This window comes from Megalops cyprinoides, chromosome 15 (assembly GCF_013368585.1).
Source record: "Megalops cyprinoides isolate fMegCyp1 chromosome 15, fMegCyp1.pri, whole genome shotgun sequence".
Taxonomy (NCBI): Eukaryota; Metazoa; Chordata; class Actinopteri; order Elopiformes; family Megalopidae; genus Megalops; species Megalops cyprinoides.
This window is the reverse complement of record NC_050597.1, coordinates 15817560-15840514: the sequence shown is the minus strand read 5'-3', so window position 1 is coordinate 15840514 and position 22955 is coordinate 15817560. Positions and strand designations below refer to the sequence as shown.

General features: G+C 37.8%; 1 protein-coding gene across 1 annotated transcript in view; it reads left to right on the top strand.

Moving 5' to 3' along the window:
- Window positions 1-22955, top strand: part of si:dkey-192p21.6 (uncharacterized protein LOC565246 homolog) — a 46384-nt gene that overhangs the window by 10574 nt on the left and 12855 nt on the right. The window contains exons 6-13 of the mRNA XM_036546543.1: window positions 1434-1501; window positions 10353-10429; window positions 14055-14085; window positions 15668-15828; window positions 18111-18220; window positions 18822-18943; window positions 21031-21154; window positions 22608-22694. Coding sequence (XP_036402436.1) covers window positions 1434-1501; window positions 10353-10429; window positions 14055-14085; window positions 15668-15828; window positions 18111-18220; window positions 18822-18943; window positions 21031-21154; window positions 22608-22694 — 780 coding nt within the window. The remainder of the gene's footprint in view (window positions 1-1433; window positions 1502-10352; window positions 10430-14054; window positions 14086-15667; window positions 15829-18110; window positions 18221-18821; window positions 18944-21030; window positions 21155-22607; window positions 22695-22955) is intronic.

The following is a 22955-nucleotide window of genomic DNA, read 5'->3' as shown; positions in this document are numbered from 1 at the left end:
AAACAATTTGTACTCAACAGGTAATTATTTGCTATTTGTAGCTTCACAGCTCATAACTACAGTAATGATATCACTAATTGGAAAACTTAATATGAAGTGTAGCAACAATGGAAATTAGTCTTACCTACACACAGCATTGTGCAGTAAAAAACATTGACAGAACTCATGAGAATCCAGTATGTACCACCTATTGATAACAACTGTACTTGCCAAATGTAAAGTTAAATAAAAATCCTCTAACAAAAACTGTAGTACATCCTGTATTTAGATTGTCTGCATGTACTGTTATGTGTTTTTGGAAAGAGTATTTTTTTTTCTTCAGGTAATCTATTAATCCTAAAATGTACAGTATGTGATAATGTAGAGGTGAAGTTATGCAGAAGGCTTTGTTATGTAGTTGTTAACTTCACAGTGATCCATACCATGAATAGCTGTCTTCCTGTCATTCTCTGCTCCTGATGGGCGCTTTTTTCCCTAAGCATGAATAGTTCCTCTTATTGTCTTGTGGAGAGGGTCTCCATCTCCCATATGGTCCTACACTGGCAGAAAGATCCATCATGGAAAATTAGGACTGTCCTCTTCCTGCTCTGGCAATGCAATTCAATCTGTGGAGAGCCACAGGCCTGCTCGACCAGGGGCAGTTAGTCCCCATCGCACAGACTGAGAAAGATACACTGCAGAGAATAATGCTTTTATTTTCTCATTTGGAGATTACTTACTGTGCTTGGATTTAGCATGTCTATGATAATTTTTCTTTCCTGGAAAAAAAAACTATCTCCAAAATCATCTTACATCTTTTCTCTGAAATTTTTCCCTTATGGCAGAAGAAGTATATTCATGAAGAAAAAAACCTTGATTACTGTAAACAAGGCCACTACTCCACTGTGTTTAAAACTGTGATGACATTTGGACCATGGTGGTTCTCTGGTTCAGTCATAGCTCCCTGTGTAATTTACAAAACTTACCCTTTCCATCATTCCGATGATAACCCTCCATCAATGTTTCAAGACATGAAGAATAAGCAGCAATTTCCAAAGCAGGCAAGTGTATTTATTTAATTAAGATCACATCGGTGGTCCTGCTACATCTTACTGCTACTGTGGGACTGAGCGGGGCCTGCTGAATACTGTACTATATTTTTCTTGATCACAGTCTTTTTCACATAAATTGCTGACTGTGTTTATAAGGTACTGCTGTAGCTGGGGTTTCATTCTCTTCCACATTGTTAATCACTACCTTCTGCCTCATGGGATTTTAAACCTAGTTACTGCAACTGAGCAACATGCTATGAAGTTATGGCATATCGAAAACATATATTTAAACCTATAGTATCATTCAACTGGGCAATGATTTCCATTTCCTCTGCCTCTAATCTAACATGATATTCGATTATTATCCTTATAATCCTTTTTATGTGTTTTTTATATATTTAGGAGGATGCAACTAACTGCAGTAGGGAGGCTAAATCATCACGGCTAAGATCTTTGGACACATTCAGAGGGTATGTTCCATGAAACAGATGCCACACCTCTGACTTTGTGAATTTTGAGTAGGGTTAAGAAAGCATCATGGAAACAAACTGTTTAAGCTGCACCATTTACAAGCTTTCATTATACCTCTCATTTTGTAGGCTGTTAGTGTAAAATGAGAGGGTCTGCCTATGTGTCAGTCAGTGTTTTCCCTATTGCTCCACTCATTTCACAGCAAAAGCTTGAATTTCATGGAACACCATGTGCCTTATTCCAGACATTTACCTATTAACCTTAGCTCACTCATGGACATATCATTTGTGTGACTGTGGTGGGTCCTGTAGTGGTTCTATATCAACTGGCAATAGACCTCATCAGAACAAATTGCTCTACAAAGCCAGCAAAATGGGGTCTGCAAAACTCAAGTCTCTGACCTATGTCTACACATAGATGATGAAGTGGATGCGCGCGCACATACACACACAAACACACGCATGCAAATACAGACACACATTTTTTCTCAGTTCTTTTGTTTCAGTACTACAGCAATGTACAGCAACAATGTAGAGCAAACCCATAAACCAATATTATAGATTACATCTTATGTACTGAAATATTATATTGACCTTGAATTGTTTTATTTTAATTTTCACAATTGCTTCTCCATGGTCACATTCATTCTCTTCAGAGACTAAATGGTTTTTTAAGTGAAATTGTTGCTTTGTGAAAGATCAGGAAGACACATTGCTGGCAGTGGGTATGATGAATGCTGATAGGGGTCACTGTCTGGTTACGTGGTCATTTGAGCCTGTGCTATCCACCAATTGCTCTGGGCATTATTTCTAATATCTTTTGCCTCCATGGCTTGGAACAAAGCATTCCTGTTGAACAGGAGTGATGTGATTTAATCTTGCATCCCAGCAATGCTTAATTGTGGCTTGGGGACAGAAGCAGGGTTCGCTCTCCTCAATACAGGAAGCTGATGCGGGTTTGACCTCCCGTTCGCCAAGTAATTGATGTAATAAAACAAACAACACATCAGCATACATTTGGAAAGCAATAAATCTGGTCTTTGAGCTAAAATAAGACATGACCGATAAGCCGAGAGCGGGGAGCCATGCGGATCTGTGGTTGTGAGGATGTCTGGAGGTGAAGTGGAATGAGTGATGGAGTGGGTTTACTTTCTATTCTGATTTCTTATTATATGAAAAGGGTATTGTTTGAAGGGGGGTTTGTGAATTGCCCTGTGGAAATACACTGAGAGCATTTCAGCTCACTGGTGACATCTGCTTCCAGTCCTTACTTTTCCTCACTTTTTTCCTCACTGGGCATCAAGACATTGACTGCTGTCACTGCTGTCATGATAACAATCCTTGAAAACTGAAGACAGTGTACTGTATGTAGTTGCATTATGCGGAGTTACGTGGCCATTGAATCTGGTGAAATGTCATTGTGTGCCAAATGGATTGAATGTAGTTAAAATGTATTGTAAAACTTTAAATAAAGTAAATCCAGTCATATCTGAATATATTCTCTTCAGGTGTAATGGCCCAGGCAATCCAGAGCAATGCTTCCACACTAAACACAGTGTACTCCAATGCCTAACTTGTTACACACTGGCATGGGGTGTTTTACCACATTATATACCACTGCAAGGCTAATTGCAGAAAATAAAGCAATCAGAAAAGTTATAATGTAATGACACACCAAGACAGGAAATAAGGAAGTACAATGTAAGAAACTAAATTCCTATTCTTATTATTTCATCACGTCCACTGCCAGAGTCATAAATGGATCACAGTGAGATTATTGGCATAGAAATAGGTAGCCAGACCATTTATCAGCATAGACACTGCCCAGATAACATTGCTGCCTGGGTCTGGAATAGATGCTGAACTGTTCCAAAGTACAGGGTTCTGCACCCCTGCACCCTTCATAACTATTTACATCCACACTACAGTCAATCAGTCCTGTCACCGCTGAGCACATTAGCGCCATATTTCATCTCCTTACCTTTTCATTATGATAACTGGGTACACACCTGGTATACCAAGCAGCAGTGCTGCCTGTGTAACCTGGCTGCCTTAACCTGGTCTAATTGTCTTGTCTGAAGCATTACCTTAGCTGTATTTACGAGGAACCACCACTGGACCAGCTGCTGACTGTTATAAAAGGGCTCTTACAATTAAAAGGCATTATGTCCCTAAGGGGCTGTAAGGTAAAGTGAGAAATTGCCATTAAATCATGACCCAGAGGGGAATTTGGGAGGAATGAACCCCAAAGGTTTTTAATATGACAAAATAAAATGAGTTCCTTTTAAACATGAGTGCGGTTGGTCCTCCCCCTTTCATGTACTTTGAGATGTTTTCAGACACCTACACAATTAAGGACTTTGAGTGTTCTGTATTGACAAAGATGAATAGTTTAAAAGGGCAGATATGGCCCTCTGTTCAGCCTAATTGTATGACACTCATGTCTACTGACTGACGCTGCATTTATATTCAACTAATAAAGTTAAAGAGAAGAGCAGTACCAAGGAATACATGTTTAACAAAAGGACAGCCCCTTCATTGAGTGTTCAGTACTGTAGATTACTGTAATTATAGTTTGTATCATATTCTATTACAGTGATATATGACACTCAACCTCGTGCCTCCAGCCTTTCCAACAAAATATATGAGATATTTAAAATATTTTTTCTATATCATTTTCTCCACCAAGAAGATTATACAGGAGCATTATATTGGCTCAGTAATGACATCATAACAACATATGCCAGCAGCTTGATATATTTTTCTGTATTAGCATTTTAGTAAACACAATCAAATATTTATTTTGCCATATAAATGTGCTTTAGGTAAACCAAGAGCAGGACCAGACACAGTTCAGAGGCTATGCCACATTGTGATTCTTTATTGCCTTTTCAACATTAGACAGTCAAATAAAGGTACTGTTTGGAATACCTGCTCAATTAGTCAATGAGTAAAACATGGTTTACGTATGCATACTGTACATATGGGAGTGTATGCTTATACTGTGTGTACTGTACATGTGACTGTGTGCACATGTATGTGGTATGTGCATGTGTGTGATTTGTTCTAGGATCATCTGTTACACTATCTTGAAAGTTATTGCTGAACAAACAGTTAAATTGCATGCTGAACTTAACATCAGTTAAATTACATTCTGAACATGTGATAAACATATGGAATAATAGGTAGTTCCCCCTGTTCCAGATGGTGTTAATGGGCAATGCTGCCCCAGGCAGGTCTCCTACTGCAGTTCTGAGTCTCTGAAGATTAATGTTCCACTTGCCACACGCCTCCAGTTATTGAAATATTGTTTTCCAGCTATCAATAAGAAAAACTTTGTCTGAAGACTGACCCACTGGTCATCTGGCATGAGCGTGATTGAGTTCCGAGACGAAGGCAATCATTTTCCTCCTCTTTTCCTCAGACCCATTCTGACATGACATATATCACACTTGACTTTGTTTGCATTTTAATTTTTTAAAAAGGATTTTGCTTTTAATCATGATGTGTCTGAAACCCCTCAGCCAGCTCTCTCATAAGTGTAATTTCACAAACGGGGCATCCTTGCCAGAAGTGGCACAGTAGCTAAACAAACACAGCAACAACAAAAATGGGCCATTGTCAGACAGACTGGCATCAACAGGCCACCAGTAGATACTGCTGATGTCAGGCCTTATCTAAAGGTTTGCTTTTCTTTCTTTTGAAGTCCCGTCTCATGGTGGTCATTTTCAAAGCATAGACGGAGCAAAAGAGTGAGAGTCTTTAGTGGATTAATGTCTGTGGCATAGTGGTAAGGCAACTGTACTTGTACCATAATACAAGATTGCAGGTTCAATTTCTAAGCCAGAAACTGCCATTGTACTTGGGAGCAAGGAACCGAGCTTGAATTTCTCTAGTAAATACCCAGTTCTATAAATGGAATGTGTCTAAAACAAAAAGCTGTGGACACCACCAATGAAAGGAATATATTTTAAATTAATGTATACTTAAAATATAATTGTAATTCAATTCAAAACTGATCAACTGATCAAGTGAAACTGTATATATGGGTATGTATAGAATGATGAAACCTTAGACATGTATAAATAGAATAATGAAACTTTAGATGTGTATGAACAAAATGTGCTCATTGAAGACAATGTCAAACAAATGAGTAACAGAAGATAGCCATCCTTTTCCTTTCATTTGATAAAAAATGAATATGAATAGTGTATTAAAAACAGAACATATTTCAACTTATAAATGTCCACAGAACCTCCCACATTAATGTGGGCATTATTTCATCTAGTTCTTTAATTTAATAAGTAATATTAAATGTGAGTTATTGCTTCACAACTCTTACAATTGTATGGACAGCATTTGCAATAGCTCACTGATTTCAATAGACCTGGATACACAATCTAACCAAATATTTTAACTTGTTGGCAGCTCCAGAAAAAAAGCATTAAAAGACAATTAGAACAATCTGATGGCAGCCAAGACTAAATACTCAAAACCTTAATAATTTTCATAACCCTTTAATCCCTTACAGATAAGCAACCAGTCATGAAAGGAAATTACATTTTCATGAGATAAATGGAAATAGTTATGGTCACAGAAAATCAGATATGATTACAAAACAGTGTATATAAGCAAAAAGGCTGGGTGTCATTCATAACCTTTTAATGGATTGTTGAATTCCTTGATAGTGGATCTGTTTGTTGTATTAAGCAACATATCCTTAGGTTGTACAAAGTGACTTCCTATTTGACAAACATTTGTAGTGAATATGTCACATGCTCTTCATCACCTGGTAATGTTGTGACACTGTTATGAAATAATTTTGAAAATATTTAGTTTTGCCCAGGATGTCCTGCACTCTAGGGTAAAGGTAACAGACTATCCAAGCCAGAAAAATAAAATAGGTTTAAATAATTTCAACAGTACTTGAAGATTACATTTTATGGCACCACATTAGACAAAATGTAGATGCAGTTTTCAAAGGGGGATCATTTGAATTTTAATACAGTCCTAAGTGGTCAGCAAAACCATGATTTCCATCATTTTGGTAAGTTTAGTCCAGACCTTCCATAGGGGCACAGAAGGTTTAAAAATTTGTAATGTAATCTGCCCAGCATAGTGCTCTCTGAGATGAACTGAGACAGACACAGAAAGGTTTTAATTAAAAAGATTGGCAATAAGTTGGTATATTGCAATAATTTGCACTGAGCCTCATCTGGAAAATGACTTAACCTTTGTCTTTGTTGCTATGGAGACTAATGGGTGCATTTGGAGAGGCCTAGATGAGTGTGTGTGGGAGCTCCGGGATTTGTGTGGTTTAATAGCTCTTTTGAGATGATAGCACACGATTAAAATCTTGTATCAGCAGGTTAGGACTAAAAGGAGCAGTAATGGTTTCAGTTGTATCTCTTAATTGAATTGGTTGGAGAAAACAAGGAAAAGCAATGATAGATACTGTGGCCTTATCACAGTGGCTTTTCTGGGGCCGTTTTATTCATTATGTGGTTCATAAATTCAGCACTGTTTTTCCGTTCTTGCATTATGTTGCTTTCTATGAATGGTCGACATGAAATCGTGCAGATAACTGTTTTACAGCCGAGCAAAAAACAACACTGTTAGGCAATAGGCATCAATTTGATTATCTTTTAAATTCCACACTGAATGTATGTATTGTAATGCTCACATATTGGAAACCAGTCTTTATAGGTTTTGCATTTTGCCTGCTATTGCAGTCTATTCAATATGGTATTCCATCACATCCCTCCTGTGCTAGCTCTAAGTTATGCCTGTGTGATAAATTATACCATAGCCCCCTTAGTCAGCATTTCAGTATAAGGAGATTCAGAGGACAGCTTCTCATTTCCTGAGTGATTCATAGCACTTATATTGCATTGGCCAGTATTGCATTATCATTTCCTATGTGACAAAATATATGACCTCCACCCCAAGCCACTTGAATTACAAGTTTAATGTGTTTGTACTAATAGCGTCAGACTTAAAACTGAACTATTTCACAATAAATAAGAGCATACAGAGTTTAATGATGAGAAGTAGGCTCATGATTCTGTCTGCTTCTTCTATAAACCCTGTTAAGCTAATCCATTCATTGGTAGATGGCTATGTGAATAAATAATTCCTAGCTTCACTAGTCATTCAAATAACTTGTCACCTTTGGATGTGAGTAAAAAGATCATTGAATGTCCTGTGTGTCTCTTCATAACATATGTGTTTGTCACCTAGAACCAGTCTTGTTGCCTTTCTCTGTACTTTTTCAAGAGCTGCTCTATCCCTCTTATCGTCTGGGGAGCAAAACATAGCACAGGCATTGCATGACATTAATGTGACCTCATTGGATTTTTAATCAATACTTTATGCCATATATCCTCACATCATATTTGTCTATTTTACTGGTTTGGCTAGATCTGCATAGATTTGGGTCAGTTATTACATCCAACTCTTAATCATTTTGGAAACACCCTCATTTAGTGAGTATAAATAAAACACCAATAAAATATAAAGTACTAATAAAATAATCCTCCCTACATCACTATGGCCCACATATAGAATTTTATATTATATTTCATTTGCCAGGTGATTCTGGATTTGCGTCAAATCTTCTTGCATTATTTTAATATCTTCTAAATGGTTTGCTTCACATTTCAGTATGATGTCATTTTCATGTAGCATTGTTGTTTCTTGTTTTGCCAGTGGCACTGTTTGGTACAAACTATGTTTTGCATGTAGTTGCGTGGCCCCCATCATGTGATGCATGGCATTCTGTATCTGTCTTCCTTAACACAGTAGCTCTTTACAGGTAGGTACTGTGATTAAATGAGTACAATAGTCCAGATGAGTACAATACTCACAATAGGATTTAAATGTGAATTGAGGGAAAAGAGTATATGGCATGGAATCATACTGACATTAATCGATTAAAGTGGAGAAGGTATACTATCCAAAGTTACAGTTATTCACACACAACTGTATCACTAAACTAAGATTAAGCATACCCAATTTTTTTACAGTATATGAACTTGACTGAAGTTGTTATAAATAAATCAGTCAGTCAACATCTATGTCATACCTTGATGGCTAATCTGTTCTGAAATAAACAGTAAATATACATTATAGTTAAAGAATATACCTTCTGTGTATGTCAGATCTGTAAACATTTTCAGTGATAACCCTTCATTTAAAAGTCACCACAGACTTAACCATAAAATAGTCCTACAGTGTTGGGTGGCAGAGTGGGGTATCTGCTAAGGAAGAAAAAATTACACAGAAAGACCAACTCCTAAAACAGAGTTGACTGATACCCATAAGTAGTAGGATTTTAGGTTTAAGGCAATTCTCTGTAAAATAAACCCTGACTCTCTCCCTGAGGATTTGTATTGATCTTGTAAAGTAAGGGAGTGCTTTACAAGTGTTGTACAATCATGCCCAGATCTTTAAGCTTTCCAGACATTAAAGGATTACACAGAATCTTTTAAGTCAGAGAGGGTGGGGATGCAGGTGTATAACATTCAGTTTGACAGCAAGGTTACTCTTTTTTCTAGATAAAAAAATCTAAGTAGCATTTGATCTGGATAATTCTCTGAGCATACAGTATATAGCATAGACATGGTTGGTTAATTACAAAGATACTAGCAAGCATGTTCACTGAAAGTCATCCATATGCATTCAGTGCCTTTATGTCTGAATGGAACTGTATCCTACAAAAAACACTGAGTGCTGGTGGTGTGTGTCTTTGGAGCACAAAGCCACCCATATATCAACAATGTTATTTACAAGAGTAACACGCATGGGGAGTAGTGGTAATTCGAGGTAAATTGGAGTTAATTACATTGCAGGGATGGATGAAAGGGACAATGGGATTAGATCGAGAGTAAAAAAAAAGAACTCACAACTTTTTAGTGGCTGCATGCTAGATTCTACATGTTCATTATTTTAAATATCCTACTATTTTCCTAGAATTAAGCTTAATCAGCTAAGAAAGAGTCAGGGAATAACATTCCAGTTTTTCCTCATACTGCATAGAATTTTATTATAAAGTTTCCTCTGGACAATGGCCACTTTAAATTATTCTTATTGTACTTTTATTGTTAAAAAACACATTGTTTCTTATTGTTTAGATAGTGGTGCATATAATAAAATACTAATTAAAGTTTCATTGATCCTTTCCTTTGTAATGTAGTTACACAGGTTTCCAATAGTCTTCCACCTCAGATGTTAACAGAATTTTGTTCTGGATTAAGGAGTCAGATGACTTGTTTCAAATGTGCAGTACGTATTTCTTGAGGAAACTCTAGAAACTGTGACTCTGCGCTCATCTGTGAGATGAAAAGTCTGGCTGGTAGTGGTATAAACAGTAGTGAGAGAACATGGCTACTTCATTAAAAGAGCTTTTTCATACTCTTGAGAATAAACTCGTATGAGTATGAGAGTTTATTCACCTGAACATGCAGAAAATGGCTTGTATATAGCTTGCTTTTTTCTTGTTAATATCCTTAATACTTACAGTATTAATAAATAACCCTCTTCATAGTGTTCACAGTTTATATCCTTAACTTTCACAGTGTACAAATTACAGATTTACATCTTGGGCTGCACTCAATAACATATCATATATTATGAAATATTGAAATATGAAATATAAATAGGCAGCACTTTGGTGTAGCAGTTGAAAAACTGCACTTGGGTTTTGAATCCTGTGTGGTGCCTAGTCTCTAATTGTATAAAGAGTAATATGGAAAACTGTAACATGTAAGCTTTACAAAACCTTTTACATGAGGGGTCTGATAAGCTAAAACATTGTAATGTATTTCTGTGGCTTTTTATGCTTCCTCCACAGATTTTCTCTGACTGTCATGGTTTTTGTCAACTATGGAGGAGGAGGGTACTGGTTCTTTCAGCATGCTCCATGGAACGGTAGGGTGTAATATGTTTTAAATGTACTAACATCTACAATCAAACATAATGACAAATGTTATTTTAAATACCATATGAAAAGTATGCAGGTCAGAACACTTTAAATGTTTTGTTGGCTCTCATTAACAAGCTCACTTAAAACTATACATGTAGTCAATGACTATTAATGGGTTCAGTGCAAGTTGGTCAATTGCAGAATTGAACATACTATAAACAATTTGGAAGCTTCCTCCAGGAACTATTATCCATATATGAATAGAATTTGATAGACCTGCAAAAGGTTATGGGAGAAGGTTCACTGGATGGTGTATCAGGTACTTACATCCAATTGAAGGGTGGTACTGATCCAGACTTCTGGCAGGCAATGATGATGTAAAAGGATTAGGGCTGAAATTATCGAGGACCATTCAAACAAAGGCATCTGATTTCAACACCTTCCCTGCAATAAACTTGATTATTATCCATAATTCCTAATAAATTATATATCTGTCTAGACAATCAGTGGTATTATTCAAACAAGAATATCAGTATGAGACTTGATGTTTGTGAAGCCACCATTTGACAAGGTTACTGAGGTACAGCAATAGCATTGCATATGAAACAAGAAGGGAATGGTGTTTTTTATGCAAGCAAAATTGTCAACTGTAATACTCTTTTCTGTTGTATACTGTGACAACTTAGACCCCTGGGTCATTGAATCCTGTTCTAGCTATAGCATTTCTCTTAATTGTGTCTGCACCTTAATACGAAGGTGAGTGCTATTCAGCATTCATGTGATGATTTCTGGTTCCTGTTTAATTAGTAGACATACTTCAGAAAAGGGACTGCATACCATCCATATCTCATGCACTGATAAATTTGACAATGCAATTATGAACAGAAAAATAAATAAGAGCAAGACTTGGGGTTCTGGTGTTAAAAGTTACTGCTAGTACCTTTCCCAGCAGGGTGGAGTGGGTAAGGAATTGGACTTGCAACCCAAAAGTTTGTTGAAACCTTCAAAAAAGTGCTTAAACTGGATTGCTTCAGGAAATATCCATGGCAGTAAATGAAGGCGTGTGATAAGCAAATATGTAATCCTCAGAGAAGAAACCTTTATTTAAACACACCAAATTAATGATGACCATATGATGAAATCAACATAGTTTGTGGTGCCCTATCCTGTCCCCCTGTGTTGAATGGAAAGGCTTGGCATGGTGTGTAACTCACAGCATGTCTCACATGGTTCCTCTGGTCAATATGGATCTGTTGCTGTGGAAAAGCAAATGGTTGTCAAAAACTACGTCAATAGCCATGTAGGTTTCGGTGACCGGACCGGAACCAGATGTTTGTGGTTTCAGTCCTTTGCCAAGTCACACTAGGGACTTTAAATGCGGGCACTGGGCCAGGAAGGATAATGACTGGGAATTGTTTTCCCTGTAAGGCACTGCTGTCTCATCTTAGGGCCGAACAATGACACTTTGTGCTATTGCTGGCCTGTTTGGTGTAATCAAACTTTTTCTCTTGTTCTCCCACCTTAATGTCAGTACCACCGTTTTGTATTCCCCTCTCTCTTGAAGCAATGGGGGGACATCTGGTTTAAATAATGAGAAAGAATGTGCCATGATTTCCTTGTCTCATTGCAATCTTATCAAGGATCTCTCAAGCAGATCAATATTATTAATGATCGCCAGAAAACGAAAAATGAGAAGGGATGGCATTTTAAATTTTAATAGAGACTATTACAAAGTGCTTCACCAAGTGTATTTAAAGATGAACTCAATTTAAGCTTTATAATAGCCTCTTCATCACATCAGCAGAACTGTATTGATCAGAAAGGAAAGCTGATGGATATTGATATTACTGCATGGCCTACACTGTCTCCAACATCATGGTTTATAAATCATTCACTGTCTGAAAATCGAAACCTCATACAAAAAACCGTTTTATTTAAAAACAGAAGAAAAGAAAAACAAAAACATTCATTTAAGATCTAATTATTTAAAATTGATGCTTTCAAGTGACCCCGTTTGGTTGTACAAAACCTTGACTAGCCAGAAAGTACAGGCATGCAATCATTGATCTCAGCTTTTAATAAAATATGCACAAGATAAAGGAGAGAAGTTTGTCCTGACACAGAGTACTGTTATCCATTAAAAATAAAAGAGTATTGTCCAAGTGCCAGTATAAGCAGCCAGGACTGTTGATATAGGGACACCTTTTTGTAACTAGACCCCAGAATCAAGTGATGTGAGAATCGAGAAATGGGGTTGGTGTAAATGTTGTACAATGCACTTTGTTAGTGTGGAAAAAATACATTGGATTACTTTTTATCTATTCATGGTACAAAAGCTTTGGAATTGAATAATCTTTTGGGTATGATATCACAGTTAGGGAAGGGTGGTAGGTACTGTAAGTGTATATGTCCTGAATTCAGTCAGAATGCTGAAGCTTTCAAAAATCTTGGTCATCATTGTGTAATGTGCTATATTGTGAGGATCAAGTCTAAGAAAGCAAGTTTACAAATCTGTGAATAAGAAAAAAAAAGAAATGGCAGGCATTTTTTTCTGAATACTGAACAGCCTGTCATATTGTTTTAAAGTAGTGATAATGATGGAAGGTCGCCAGTCGCAGTGCAAAACAGGCACACTTTATTTGAAAGGCTCATGGATCTTTTCTTTTAGCTTGGTAGGCTATCAGCCTTGCTATCAGACCATGATCTTTGTCCAGCTCCCCAAAACAATAAAGGAAAAATGTCCCAATTTGAAAATGTAAGAGCTTGTGTGCAACAATGGCGTTTTACTGTCACTGATTATCAAAAACTACATTAGCACTATAAGAGAAAATGAAAGAAGGTCATGAGCTGAGTCACTCCTGCCCCTTTGTGCTGAAACAGAGAGCCTGATCAGTTGTGAAAGGTTCTGGGGAAAGTCTGAACTAGCAAGTGGAGAAGGCAGAGAATAGGTGATGCAGACACCAGATGTCAGAAGAGACAGGGACAGGATTGGAGCAGTTTAGGAAGGGCAGCAAAAAGCAGCTGTAATGGCACATGCAGAACAGAAAGCATAAGGGCCTTTACCACCACAGTTACACAGATTCCATCCTGCCAGTATGCACGCATACCTTTTCAGAGAATGCTCATATGTTCATTTGGATTCAAGACAGCTTGCTAGTACAGACCCTACAGATTTGAACACTCAAAAGTCTGAAGGGTGACACAAAATTCTATTATTGATCAGACTTTAGTATGTCAGTGGTATTGTATTGACATACATTTTTATTCTTTTCATTTATAAAAAAAAAATAATATTTTAATAAACTTTCATGGACGAAATCTGCTGAAGTTGATTTCCTTTTAAATAACGGGAGTTTGTTTTCATGGTATTAAAGTGGAGTATCTTCTGAGTAATCTGAAGTAATTCTACAGTTGCTATCTGCCCTTTCACTAGAAGGCTGCAGGTCTAGTACAAAGTGACACCAAACAAAAGGCCACAAACTTGATATCTGTAGGATCAATGGCATTGTGTCAAGGTGGTGCATCCCACTACTGCCTGTAGATGCATACATCTTATTTGCTGTAACAGTTCCAAATTCATCCTTATTCCCAAATAATTTTACATTTTTTTGTCATATTTTTCTGTTTCAGGTCTCACAGTAGCTGATTTTGTCATGCCATGGTGAGTTGACAACAACTGCTTATTTCTATTTACAATTTAATTATTGATGCTACTTGTGTAGTGGTGTAGTGGGATATTCTGAGGGAGGTGCAGGAATGAGGTGTTAGGTGGTGCTGGTCTAAGTACTGCTGCTCTACTGCACCCCTGTTTTTTGTTCACAATATGACAGGGGACATTATTTGCGGATATGTATGCACATATTACCAGTGAGCTCGTAAGGGTAGCTAATTAATTACTGACACAAGTTGAATTGATTATCACATGTTCATTAATGGAGTCTGTGCCTCCACTCTGACCTCAGAGAATACATTATGCTGTGCTTAATAAATGTAAACTTTAACATTTCATTGATAGGCTAATTATAAAGGGCTATCAAATAATGTGATTTGATTCCAATGTCAAATTCAATATGTGTAAAATAGAAACCTGGTTTTCTATGTTTGTTTTTGAGAAACTTTGCCCGTCTAGTTACCAACAACGTTGTCGTTACAAATGATGGAAAATGAGACACACCCTCATTTCAGTCAAAATGGCCTCATTTTGGATAATGCCAAAAATGCACTCTTCACACGTAGGACCTTAAGCAGCCCATGTTTGAATGTCGTTAGTGTTAACAGAGGTGCACAACTCTCCACAGAAGGATTTATGTGTGGTTTATGTGTGCATATCTCAAGTCTCAATTGGCCCCATACTGCACTACGGTTGCTTGTGACAGCATGAAAGAGACATTCATATTGTTTTAGTCCAAAGCTCTGAAAATTGAGAACCTTTTTAGATTAGATAAAGTGTTTTGTTTTTTGTCGCAATGATTAAAACCCCTCTGGTTCAACAGGTTCCACTCATTCTCTATCATAAAATAAAATAACATCAAAAGATCAAACCATCTGCTGAAAGTATCAAGACCAAGCATGTGTGCAAGAAGTCATTTAGAGCAGGTGTCTTTTCATGGTTTGTTCCCAAGGTATGTACTGTATGCCTGAGTTAGGAGCACCTGGTCTGGGCATATGTGGTGATGTTTTAATGGCAGCAGGGCAATCATAGAGAGATGTTGAGGTGAACCTAGAACTCAGTGAGCTGACCGCAAAGTAGATCCTAATCATCTTAGCGAGCATCCAGCTCATCAAGAAAGTTGCAGAGTGGACCCAGCAGGCAATAAAGAATAGATTAAAGTGGTTTGGTTGCGTCTTTCAGCGTGCGTCCTTTCTGAGGGGCATGAGGCAATGATTGTATTCCGGCCATGAAGACATATAAGATATGCCATTTCAATCACTCAGTGATTTAAAGCGACTCCTTGACATGAATTAACTACCTTCCCAGAATACATTGCAATATGGGCACTTCTCAGACTTTTCAAAGCAGGATAGGGATTTATGGCTGTGCATAAAATACATGAGAGAAAAGTTCACCATTTTGTTTGCTTGTTCACTGTAGAACATCTCTGTTTTGAAAGTCCTTGAAAGTCTTTTCAAGTATTAAGTGTTTTAGAATGGAATAATCCAAAATTAGTCAAAGAGCATTTTTGGGGGGTGACAGAGAGACAGAAAATACTATGTTGATGGCATTTTTTGTTGTGTGTTGCCAGGTTTGTGTTTATAATTGGGACGTCGGTGGTGCTGGCATTCACCTCACTGCAGAGGAAGGGAGTGAGTCGTCTACAGCTTCTACGCAAGCTGACATGGAGAAGCGTGGTCTTGATTCTCATCGGCTTCTGCTTCATCAACTACAGCCCAAGGGATGGGCTATGTGCGTATCCTCTGAATAATTATATATATTCGCACGTGGAACTACTTATGGCCCTAAGTAGGGCCTTGTTTATAAAACTGGTACTGTGCATTAAGTTCTGAAGGGAGTTGTATAGAGGCTTGGTCAACAAACTACTCCTAAAAATGAACAAGCTTTATAATAAATACAAATCACCTTTTTATTAACAATATCAGTATATCCTTGTTTACAGTACCTTACATTGCTGAAGCCAATTGTTGTTATGGTGCAGCAGAAGCTAGTCTGGGTCAGTTGTGTATGTTCTCCTTAGAAATATAAGATGGAGGATGCAGTTCAGCATGGGCGGGCAGCTGTTTCAGCTTCAGCACACACATTTAACCACTTCTATGCTAACAGGCTACAAACATAAGAGCTGCTCTCACCGAAGCAACATTAAGACTAAGTGACTCAAGCTTCAGTAATGAAAAAATGGATTACTATTGCCAGAGGAGCCTCATCTGAAGTTATATCAGCTATATCAAGGATGGTTCTCTGAAATGCTTTGTTCTGAAATGATCTACTAAATATCCATTTGAAAAAGCTTTGCATCAAATTAAATTTGATTGACTGACTGAGGGGTTTCACAATGATATCTGTGATATGGATGCGGGCCCTTACCTCCAGAAGGAGACATTGTGGGTCTCTCCCAGTGACAGGAAGGGTTAAAGGAGGGGAGCTTGGGGAAGCTCTGGGTCATCATTATCCCACACAGGGGGAAAGCAATCCTGCCCCCACCCCATCAGCATGCCCTGATAGTAATGGACTTTCCTGGGATGATGTTGTTCTAATCGAGTTAACAAAAATATTATGATACTTTCAGGAGCAAACATCATATCGGGGGACTTTTAAAGAGGGTGGATTGATCAGACACAATTCCTGTTAATGGACAATAACATGAGATAGTGTTACATAGTACCAGGCCAGAGGTATAATGGACATTCTCATAATGGAATAAGGACTGTTTTTTTTACCACAAAGTGCTGCATGTTTTCAGCGGTCATAGACAAGATAGATAATGACCAAATGTTTTATCTACGTATGAGGGTTAAAAATGAACTTTTTGCTTGAAATCGAATGTATGTTGCATGACATCAGAATGGTATTAATGCAATGCAATAAATCTCTTTAAAGGAATCAATCACTTTGTACATTGTCAGAACAGACAATGATAATTACTGAGATACTTTTTTCTGTAACAATTGTTTTATTTAATATCTTTATTTTGTTTTAAAGCGATATTTCTGCATTCCCACTGTCCTCTAATTTTTCTCCATTGAGTTAAAAGGGAAATCATTTGAAAAGGGGCACAATCAAGTCTCTATTAAATAGGAGGTGCAGGAAGCTACCGCTGACTGTGCATCGATTACTTATGATCGATGAGCAGTAAGGTAAAGGTGAGAGGGATACTGACAAGATTGTCAGCCTCTGCAGAAAGCTAGCTTCCTCTCTGAGGTCTAATCATCCATTCACCACATTCTTCATGAGGCAGCCACGCCCCTCTTTCCTGTACTTAAGAGAAAAAGGACATTTCCGTTTCTTATTTGATTTGTCAAGATCAATGATGGAGTATGTGTTGATTCACAGGGATCTGTCCCGCAAAGAGGTTTTCAATTAACTAATGTGCCGATTACCATCAATCTCCCAAGGAAGGATCCTCCTGCTTCCTTACATTCGTTGTTTTTTTTTTTTTTTCCGGGAGATAACATGGACCCTGTAATTAATCTTCCTCTGACACACTTATTCATGTTCAGGACTGACAACACATCTTCCTTGTGCTTCACTCTAACAAAATGTAGGTGGAAATCTTGTTAGAAATTAGACATCTTGTTTTCTTGCAGTGTTCAATCATTAGATTGATATACATATATACTTTATGGTGACATACATTTCCTCTATATTCCAAGCAGGTGTATATTATTTGAGATTTTCTAACATGTACTATGCCATGTCAGCCTTGACATGAAACTTTTGGGTTTCATGAAAGAATAATATTTTACCAAGTTGCTATGAGCCAAAACAACTGCAGAATGACCATGGGAAAATAACAAAGCAAAAAGCATGGTGACATTATTCTTATAATATTCACTAAAATGAAAACCTGTGAAAATTTGTAACTTATTGTACTTATTGTACAATGTACTTAGTGCATTGTAACTTATTTTCACTGTATAACTGGAATGGGTATCTATTTCATGATATGGAATAATGTATAATATGTAACTAAAATATTTGCACATGAGTATTTATTCTGTTTTTTCTTGTAGTGTCCTGGTCTTGGGCTCGGGTTCCAGGAGTTCTTCAGCGTCTTGGATTTACGTACTTTTGTCTGGGCCTGATGCAAATGATCACTGGTCTGAGAGAAATACCCCTTCAAGTGCGTCTCCACCTCTGTTACACCCACTATAGTGACGTATATATTGGTCATATTATGTGCTGTACTTTAGCCATGCCGTGGTATCTTTTGTACAGCTATGATGTTGCATTTAGGCTATTTTGAGGATATGTATGAATGTAAGTAATACACAATCTCAGACATTGAACCACATCAAACCCTGATATGTTCCACCATGGACTGAAATGAGTTTTGAACTTTACAGTAGGAAAGAGGAGGCTGGAAGCTCACATATTTATGTATTTTTTTCTATTAATGCTTCAATTTTGCAAGCACTTTAATTTGCGCAGATATTGTGAAGAATAAAGATAATTGTGCAGAATTTGTTGCTTTTTTGCTGGGGGCTTGGGGACTCATTTTTCCCCATAATATTTCAGCAACATCATGCACACACAGGATTTTGTATCACTATTCATTCAGTAACTTTAAGACTTTCATTCAACTTTCATACTTTTCATTCAGTTAAGAACATAAGCATGTTATTACAGCAGCAACATCAGAATTACATGCTAGTCAAAATAAAATAGCATAACCTAGCTAATTATCATTAACATGTATTGTCTATTGTGCTTGATTTAAACAGCAACGATGGTGGATGCCACTGCAGGATGTGTTCTTGTACTGGCCACAGTGGGTTTTCATTCTCCTTTTGGAGACTCTGTGGCTGTGCCTGACTTTCCTGCTGCCTGTCCCCAACTGTCCCACGTAAGTACTTAAGTTCTGGCCAGCTGAAAGGCCATCGGAACTGAAATGCACACACACACATACTGCCACACTCACTCACACGAAACTGGGGGTTTCGGTGTGGCGGTGCAGAATGCACCGCATTGTGCCTGCTGAGCCCACAAGGGAAAACCTATGCGCACACTTCCTACAAAATAAGATACTGAAATAATGCTAAAAAAATCCTCCTGGGCAAACTGTACATCGATCCATTCAGAATCGATTGCTGTACCATTTAGACCATGTAGGTATCAGAGCTCCCATGAGTGTGGTAGACACCGGTTCAGGGTTGCTCAGAATCAATCTGATACATGAAAGAGCATCTACAAGCATTTAAAAGGTAAGGGACTTAAACTTATATATTTTTGTAGTGGAGTACCCTTTAAACAATGTTTACATGCAAGTATGTCATCAATAAAACACCCAATACAATACAACATTGATATCTATTATATATGAAGGATCATAACGCATTGTCCTTACATGAAAGTTGTGCCTATACCTATATGTTAGAAAATACCTTATTTTTCACAAAGCCCAAGCAAAGCAGCATCCTTTTGAACAGGTTGGGGGTTTAGCCTGGAGGGCCCTCATAATAATCCCTCATATTACTGATGCAAGAAATCATAATGTTTGACACCAGCGCCTTTCAACACTATTCTTGTGCAGGGAAATTGTCATATCCTGTTTGAAGAGCACCAATAATTCCTTTGTGCCTTGCATGGCAGGGACGTATCCGAGCGAGAGGCCCGTGCTGGCATCAGGAGCTGCACCCTGTGATTTATGGGCCTCTGCTGGGTGCCTCCGAGGGGATAATTATCCAATCTGGGGCTGTCATGGGCAATGAGAGGAGAGGAGAGACAGAGGATCCATCTTCTTCTCCCTGCTCCGCTCTTATCCTCCCTTTAAACTGTCTTCTCTTTCTCTCTGCTGGGCTTTCTCTCTCCCCCCTTTGCTCTCTCTCTGTCTCTCTTTCGCTTTCTCTGTCTTTTACTCCTCTCTCTCGTGCATAGGCTGCACAGCAGATCTGCTGGGCCATATTGCAGTAACTCAAAGCTCATTTGAACATGGGCTCCCCTCTATTGTGTGTCATGTAGTACATCTTTTCTGACAGGATAATCTGTATGACTCAAACATTTACAGTTTTGGTGCTGCTTTTAGCAAGTCAGTAGATTTCTCTATGAGGCACACAGTTTTCATCATTAGCTTGTACCTTTACATTGATGCTGAGGCCCATATTCAATGTGACAGCGGCATCTTAACTGTAAATAAGGAATTAAGAGAGCATTATGTTTTGCCATACACACACCTAGCGATACTTTCAATAAGGTCGAGTACATAATGAACTCGGCCACCACTGCAATTACAGAAAGTATGTATGAGAACAGAAAAAATGTAACTGAAAAAGAAATAGGATGAAATATGATACATAGGATAGAACAGTGTTTTAAAGGTTAAACCATTAAACCCAGAAGATGAGGGCTGCACTGGTTCCTCATGTCACTATGATTATGCTCCCACTAGAAATAGTACAATTTCATTGTCTGGAGAAATAAAAATAGCTATCTACTACATTCATTTCCTGGAGCTTATTGAATGATGATGTGTAAAAGCTAGGAAATGATACGCAAATAACAGTAATTGTTTCTTAATTTGTGTGTGTGTGTGTGTATGTGTGTGTGAGGACGTGTTCATTCGTGTACATCTGTGTATTTAGATGTGACATGGTTTGCTGTCATTCAGTTATTTATACAATGAAAGTGTTTTAGGGAAGTACCACTCTGTAAGTATTTGTGTGCATTCATAGCCTGTCTGTGAGTCTGTGTCTGTGTATGATTCTCCCTGAACAGCAATAGAATTGTAAATGAATTGTAAATGACTGTAACTCTGAGTCTAACTTTGAGTATATGTAATCTTCATGGAACATATGATATCATGACATATGTTTAATTTGCTCAATATGAAAAATTGAGCAAATTAAACATACATTTTGTGTCAAACAGGGTAAATTTAAGTCTTTTTGTCTAATTTTACGCCATGCTTTTTGTTTTCCTGTGGTTTACCCATAGTGGCTACTTGGGAGCAGGCGGAATAGGAGATGGTGGACTGTATGCAAACTGCACAGGGGGTGCAGCCGGCTATATTGACAGGTGGTTGCTGGGTGACAACATTTATAGACACCCCACATGTAAGGTAAAGACATTTGGTGGAATGTGTTAACAGAATGTAACTTTTTCTGTCTAAAACTTTCACATTTCACAAAATGTATGGAGGGAGTATAATCAATATGCAGTTTACAGGAAACAGTTTAAAATGTTTTAGTTTATGAATACAAATTTGAAACTAGCCAATCATGTCCCAAGTACATATCATATTTATATATGATTTTGGAAAAATTTGATCACTTTAAGGTGAACTAGTTAAAAATATTTAACTGGTGAAAATTACCTGATAGTGTGGAAGGCATGTAATATGAGGTGGAAGCGTATATAAATAGCCCAGACACAAGGTTTTCTTGTAGCTCTGAGCATGGTCTGCACGCCTTGGATGATCCTGTTAAGAGAGCTACTTTGCTGTACTGTTTGTGCCATTGAAGGCCATAATCCCGCGGGATTTCTGTCCCTTTAAACAATGAATGCACAAAATATGGTGATTGTACCAGTAAAAGAAACTATTTTAGTGGTCAGCTGAACTGGACAGGTTCATGGCTCCCCGCCTTGTGGTGCTGGTCGAATGGTGCATCAGGGCAAGTTGCAACTCTTTGCTGTCGATTTGCGTTCAGCTGATGGGGCACTTCTTGTCTGAACTTCCTTTTACCACAATGCATTTGTGTCAGCCAGCATTTTTGGCTCAGACTCTTCTTAAAGACTTTTAAGAACACATAAAAGGTTTCATGGGCATCAATCTGTGCGTAAGCATATCTGACACCCGCTCTCCCACTCAGAAACTCTGATAATATAACTATCTATAATAGTCTGTGGGCAATTAAGCTTTCAGCGAACTGTGTTTTGAAGCATTCAATCAAACATTGAAGAATCACTTTAATGACAGAAGAATGCACAGCTGCATGTTTTCAGAAGCGGAATCTATATGAAAAAAAATGCATGCACAAACATAGACAGATATTTTCATACATAATTAATAATTCAATCTGCTCCTTCAAAATATTTTGGTAATTAAATGGTAAATGAAGAGAACCTAAGAGGGAGAATCACAGTGCAGAGGGAAGTGTCAGTCATTCTGAATGCTTAAAGTGCAATTAAGCACTAATGAAGAAATCAGTAGGAACACAAAAAAATGCTGTTACAACATATTGATCCAGTAAATACAAGCACAGTCTTCTTTGGCCCTGGATATAAATGAAACAAAAGAAGCTTAATGTAGTATTTTCTGAGTCACTATATTGAAATAGCTACAGATTGTTTTGCTGGAAATGGTTTGCCTCTTGTTTTGCTCACTCAAACATTACAATGTTTTTTTCAAATAATTTTTAATGATTTAATATTCAAGAATTGCAGTTCATGTCATTAAAGTCAGTCGCCACATTATATTCCTGAACCTTCGCTGGGGTTGAGATTGGGAGTAGTGTTTGCATTGGGAGGCATCATGCGATGACGCTTTCTCCTTTGTTTTCATGGCTTTTCAGGAGCTGTACCGCACCACCCAGCCCTTTGACCCTGAGGGAGTTCTGGGTACAATCAATTCCATTGTAATGGGATTCACTGGAATGCAGGTGAGGGGTGATGATGAAAAAAGCCCTCATTTTCTCCCAATACAGAGCATTTATGTGCTAATGATCTCATTCAATGCATGATTGCATCCTTTCTTATCAGAGAATAACCCAATCAATTTTGCTCTTTTTTTGAGAGAAGAGGTGAGGGTAAGGATGAGGGTGACATAAGTGCCTGTGCATTAAGATGACATATGCTACACCAGTATAAAAATGACACAGAAACCACGATTTATGCCACGTGATCGATGCCGTAACTCCTGC